The sequence below is a fragment of the Anolis carolinensis genome, unplaced genomic scaffold, assembly GCF_035594765.1.
Source record: "Anolis carolinensis isolate JA03-04 unplaced genomic scaffold, rAnoCar3.1.pri scaffold_12, whole genome shotgun sequence".
Taxonomy (NCBI): Eukaryota; Metazoa; Chordata; class Lepidosauria; order Squamata; family Dactyloidae; genus Anolis; species Anolis carolinensis.
Genome location: NW_026943823.1, coordinates 8,966,671 through 8,972,552, shown reverse-complemented (window position 1 = coordinate 8,972,552; position 5,882 = coordinate 8,966,671). Strand labels below are relative to the sequence as shown.

Here is a 5,882-nt window from a genome sequence, read left to right as displayed (position 1 = left end):
TTGATTTTTCAAAATACATATTTATCTCCCACATTTTCCCTCCCCAAGGAAACTCACAGCGGCTAACACTAAAAATCAAAACAAAAAGCATATAAACATTAGAATAGAATTAAATCTATAACTACCTAAATACATAGTTTAAACCACTCCAATAACAATGTGTTTTGGAGTTAGCTGGCCTCTTATGCTGAATACAGGCCCAGGTTGAAGATGGCATTATATGGTTGCTACTTTGGAAGTTCATGCTCCAATGTGTGCTTTTTTCCCTCTTTTTTAAAACTAGGCTGCAGCTGAAGGCGAGGTGAAGGAGGAGGTAGGTTTATTTATACCATTATCATTATGGAAGTTTTATTGTTCATTAGGTTTTTATGTCTAATGCTGGTGTTTTATGGGTCTCTGATTCAAATCTTGGCATGCAGTCAGTGTTATAATGTCATTTTGTTTATTTTATACCACATTACTACCCAATCAACTCTCAAAGCTTACTTTAGGCTGGATCTACAGTGCTATATAATCCAGTTTTTGATCCCATATTATCTGCTTTGAACTGGATTATATGGCAGTGTAGACTCAGATAACCTAGGATCCTATACTGGGATATATAGCAGTGTCGATCCAGCTTTACCGTGATATTAGGGCCCCTTCCACAACTGAATAAAATGCCACATTATCTGCTTTGAACTGGATTATATGGCAGTGTAGACTCAGATAACCTAGGATCCTATACTGGGATATATAGCAGTATCAATCCAGATTTACCGTGATATTAGGGCCCCTTCCACAACTGAATAAAATGCCACATTATCTGCTTTGAACTGGATTATATGGCAGTGTGGACTCAGATAACCCAGTTCAAAGCAGATATTTTAGGTTATATAGCTGTGTGGAAGGGCCCTAAGTATGCATACATTTTATATTGTTGCAGATAATCTCTGAATGTTTTAAGGGTGCTGTGTTACAATTATATTGATTTCTTGTTGTTGTTGTTGTTGTTGTTGCAGCCAAAGAGACGATCAGCCAGACTATCTGCTGTGAGTAACTCTTGTTTCTTTTTTCTTTTATCCCTTGTTATGCTCCCAGTATACTCAGAGTAATGATGACTTCAGAAATGACAAACAATTTGATTTTAATAATATCTGTGGAACAAAGGATAATTTTGCGTCTGTAGGATGTCTCTTGAAAATGGATGTCCTGCAGTGATAAAGAGTATAGGCTGGTAATTATAATCTGTACTAAATGAAAGTTTCAGGGTTATTTCCAAAGAAATCCCATGCATAGTGCATTACAATAATGCAACTAAATGCAACTACAACAAAACTGGATGGAACCAGGTCATAGTTAGATAATGTAGACCTAACACATCACAAATAGTTGTGCATTCTTAGTATAACATAAAATGTGTTCTTAGTATAATATAATCTATACTTTTATTAAGAAATAAACCTTATTCACCAAACTAAATAAAATATTAGACCAAAAAAATACAAAGAAGACATCATACCAATCTGAGAGCCAGGAAGATAGTTCCATCTTGTTTCCTGTGCCATAGCAACATACTATGCTATTTTATATGCATACATACACACACACATATAATTTATAATAATTTATAAATACAGTAGAGTCTCACTTATCCAACATAAACGGGCCAGCAGAACGTTGGATAAGCGAATATGTTGGATAATAAGGAGGGCTTAAGGAAAAGCCTATTAAACATCAAATTAGGTTATGATTTTACAAATTAAGCACCAAAACATCATGTTATACAACAAATTTGACAGAAAAAGTAGTTCAATACGCAGTAATGCTATGTAGTAATTACTGTATTTACGAATTTAGAACCAAAATGTCACGATGTATTGAAAACATTGACTACAAAAATGCGTTGGATAATCCAGAACGTTGGATAAGTGAGACTCTACTGTATATAATATATTGTATATACATATAATATTGATAATAATATAGAGTAATACAATATTATACTAATAATACAATATAATAATATTAATTATATATTATATATTAAATGTAATATTACATTTAATATGTGGCGCAGCTGGCTAGTAACCAGCTGCAATAAATCACTACTGACCGAGAGGTTATGAGTTCGAAGCCCGGGTCATGTTAAGCCCCCAACCATTAAATAGCCCGGCTTGCTGTTGACCTATGCAGCCCCGAAAGACAGTTGCATCTGTCAATTAGGGAAATTAGGTACGCTTTATGCGGGAGGCTAATTTAAGTAATTTACAACATCATAAAACGGCCAGCAAAACACGAGGAAAGGAATGAGGAAGTACAGCCACTAGTGGACAGTGAAGCAACAGCTCCCCCTATGGCCAGAATCGTGAAGCTGGAAAAAAATGTTAAATGCCTCTGTGTCTGTCTATATATGTTGTTTGTCTGTTGGCATTGAATGTTTGCCATATATGTGTTCATTGTAATCCGCCCTGAGTCTCCTTCGGGGTGAGAAGGGCGGAATATAAATACTGTAAATAAATAAATAAATAAATTACTAATAATATTACCATATAATGATATAGTACAATATAGTAATTTAATGCTTATATTGTGCTGTCCTATTAATATATTGTATGTACATTTGATTTGTAAGCTGCTCTGAGTCCCTTCGGGGTGAGAAGAGCGGGATATAATCTTATAATATAATCTTAATCTTGGACATGCTTAAAATTTTATATAATGTGATTTTATTTTGCAGTGGTATCTGTTTTATATGAATTGTTGTTTTGTAGATTGTTTTATATGAATTGTTGTTTTTATATTGTTTTTAGGCATTGAATTTTTGCCTATTTATTGTAAGCCGCTTTGAGTCCCCTCGGGGAGAAAGGCAGGGTAAAAGTGATGTAAATAAATAAATAAAATAAATAATAAATATAACTGTAATAAGTAATGTAATCCCAAGCTTTGTGTTAATGATGCACACCTTTTATTTATTTTAGACCTTTTCCCAATGAAATAAATCATCCAAGACCCACTACTGACTTCTATCACTTCACTAGGCCTTCTCTATATATTTTGAGTCAGTTTCGTGACCATACAGATGATACTATGTTTTGGAAAAAGAGAAAGAGAGTGAACCATAGGCTTCTGAATCTTATTAAAGCAGCCCAGAGAGCTAAAACACCTATGTTTCTTGGATGGTGTTTGTTAAATATCCAAATGCTTTCTTTGCAGAAACCTGCTCCACCGAAGCCAGAGCCAAAACCCAAAAAGGCAGCACCGAAGGTAAACAAATGGGTGTAATATTAGTGCGGGTTCAAAGTACCGTAGATACGTTTCTTTTGTTAACAATAATGTTCACATAAGCTCACATGTAAATCCTCTTAACAGAAAGAAAAAGGAGCAAATGATAAGAAAGAGGACAAAAAGGTAGCAGCGAAAGGGAAGAAGGGGGCCAAAGGAAAAGAGGAAACTAAGCAAGAAGACGCTAAAGAAGAAAACCACTCTGAGAATGGAGATACCAAAACCAACGAGGTACTTTATCCCTTGTTGTCCTGATAGTTTATAATGTGATCATCTTGGAAATCTGGACAAGACATTTAGTTTTCAATAATTATTTGTGATCGTCCCTGTGATTACATAAGAAATGTTTTTCCTCCTTGGTGGAATGATGGTGATGGGAAAAAATAATGCTTCATCAGTTTTCTTTAGGAAGCTTGGACACTTCTCTTTCCTAAGCTCACCGTTTTGTCCTTGTGCTGGCTGAACTGCTGACCTGAAGGTTGCTGCTTCGAATCCGTGAGACGGGATGAGCTTCCATCTGTCAGCTCTAGCTTGCGGGGACATGGGAGAAGCCTCCCAGATATCACATCTGGGCGTCCCCAGGGCAGTGTCACTGTAGATGGCCAATTCTCTCACACCAGTAGTGACTTGCAGTATGTTCTCAAGTCACTTCTGACACAATAAAAAAATATTAAATGACACATAAACATTCTGTATCTTTGGCCTTGATTTACTGTTTGCCACAGATCTGGTTCATTTCATCCCTTCAATTTCTGAAGCTCACTTGTGTTACCTTGTGAATTTCTATCAAGCGATTTGCCTGACAAATATAATTTTATTCAAATGCACTAATGCCATTTCCATTTATACTTGAGAAATCCCCATAAGCTTTGGGGAAGGGAAATGAAAGTGTTTCTCTCCCAAATAAGAACTCTACCCTCCCTATGAATTTTTGTGGGGTGCCGATTCAGAAAATTACATGGGATAAATTGCATGTGCTCTAGTTTCTTAGGCATGGTTATCATGGCTTTCTATGGGCAAGCATATGGCAACTGGTAGGTGGATATGTTTTGTATCTCAAAAACTAGAGTTGGGGAATCAGTGGGTCAAATATACCCAGAACTAGATCTAACATTTGGGTCATCAAAATGTGTGTTGGCCAGTGTTGTTGTTAATTTACTACCCACTTCTTGTGGTTCAAACTGGGGTCCAACATGGTTAAAACAGAGATAAAAAAACAGAAGCCACTATCATATTTTTGAGTGATCTTGCTATTCTTCCAAGTTGATAGGCACTGAGCTGTTTTGAATTCAATGTTAGTAACTATAAAGTGTGGCAGATAATGCGTGAAATACATTTGGGAGGATAAACAGCGTTCTGTGCAACTGAATTCAGATACCTTCTGAAGGTTATAATTTCTTGGTCCTTTAGGTTTAGATATTTTTGTTTTTAAGGAAAAAAATAGAAGTATTTCCCCCCTGTAAAATGGAATATTTTCCTTGTATAACAAATGTATAGCATAATTATTATTTTTGTAAATGCTGCAGGCACCAGCCGACGAAGTAACTGATGACAAGGAAGCCAAGTCCGAGTAACCAGCTTAGCTCTCTACATTTTCCATCGTTTGGTATCCGTACCTCCATACTGTATTGTTAAGAGAGGAATATTTTTATCAACTATTTTATAAATGCAGGTTTTTTTAGCATGAATTTAATTCTGGAACATCTTCATCTCGGCGACTTGGGACTTGAACCAACAAAGGCAAAACAAAAATCATTGTTTTAAAATTTTCTGTGATTGTCATAGTTTGTATGGTACCTGGAAAGAATCAGTGGTGGTAGCTATTGACCTCTGTCAGTATATAATCCCTTTGTGTGTAAGTCATACAGGCTGCAGATTGTAATTTTCACCCTTGTTCTGTGTTGTACGTTTTCTTAACGTGGGGAGGTCTCAAAATAACGGAAAAAAAAATCACACACAAAATAATTGCGTCAGACATTCCGGTGGTTCTGTGGGTTGCTTTTATAACGAAGGTGAAATATTTTCTTGAAAAAAAAAACCTTAGAAGCTGGAAATCTTGTTGTATCCCAAATGTAGTTTTATTTTGTCACATTTTGGAGAATAATAATAATAAAAATAAAAATGTGTAATCGTGTTTTTAAATGAAATACAAAAAAATCTTTTAAAAAAAGAGACGGCAAGTTGATAGAATATACCCACTGTTAGGAATTTTGCTGGATTTATCTTAATAAAAAAATGGACTCCTCGAAAGATGCCTTGTCGTCTGCTTTTCTTGTGTTATGGCTACGTATTTCTGAAATTTTACTGTTTTCTCTTGTGAAGGCAAAGTAGAGGAGAAAGAAATCTAGCAGGTTGAGTTTGACACTATAAACTGCCCTTTGTTCTGTTGTCTTCAAAAGCAGAAAAGATAAACCTGGGGTCACATGAGATCCTCTGTGTATATAATAATAATAATAATAATAATAATAATAATAATAATAATAATAATAATAATAATAATATACTTTATTTTTATTCTGCCCTTCTCCCTTAGGGAGCGGATTACTGCATTTACATACATAGGCAAACATTCAATGCCTTTACAATCACATGAGACACAAACAAAGGCAAAGGCTTCT

The 5,882-nt window shown here is 35.2% G+C and overlaps 1 protein-coding gene across 3 annotated transcripts in view; it reads left to right on the top strand.

The window, feature by feature from the left end:
• LOC100561702 (non-histone chromosomal protein HMG-14A) overlaps positions 1-5,514 on the top strand; it is a 10,576-nt gene extending 5,062 nt beyond the window's left edge. For all 3 annotated transcript variants that reach the window (XM_062963771.1, XM_062963772.1, XM_008114631.3), the window contains exons 2-6: positions 284-313; positions 1,002-1,031; positions 3,196-3,246; positions 3,352-3,495; positions 4,791-5,514. In XM_062963771.1, the coding sequence (XP_062819841.1) occupies positions 284-313; positions 1,002-1,031; positions 3,196-3,246; positions 3,352-3,495; positions 4,791-4,838 (303 nt within the window). In that variant the 3' untranslated portion in view covers positions 4,839-5,514. The remainder of the gene's footprint in view (positions 1-283; positions 314-1,001; positions 1,032-3,195; positions 3,247-3,351; positions 3,496-4,790) is intronic.
• Positions 5,515-5,882: the final 368 nt, after the last annotated feature.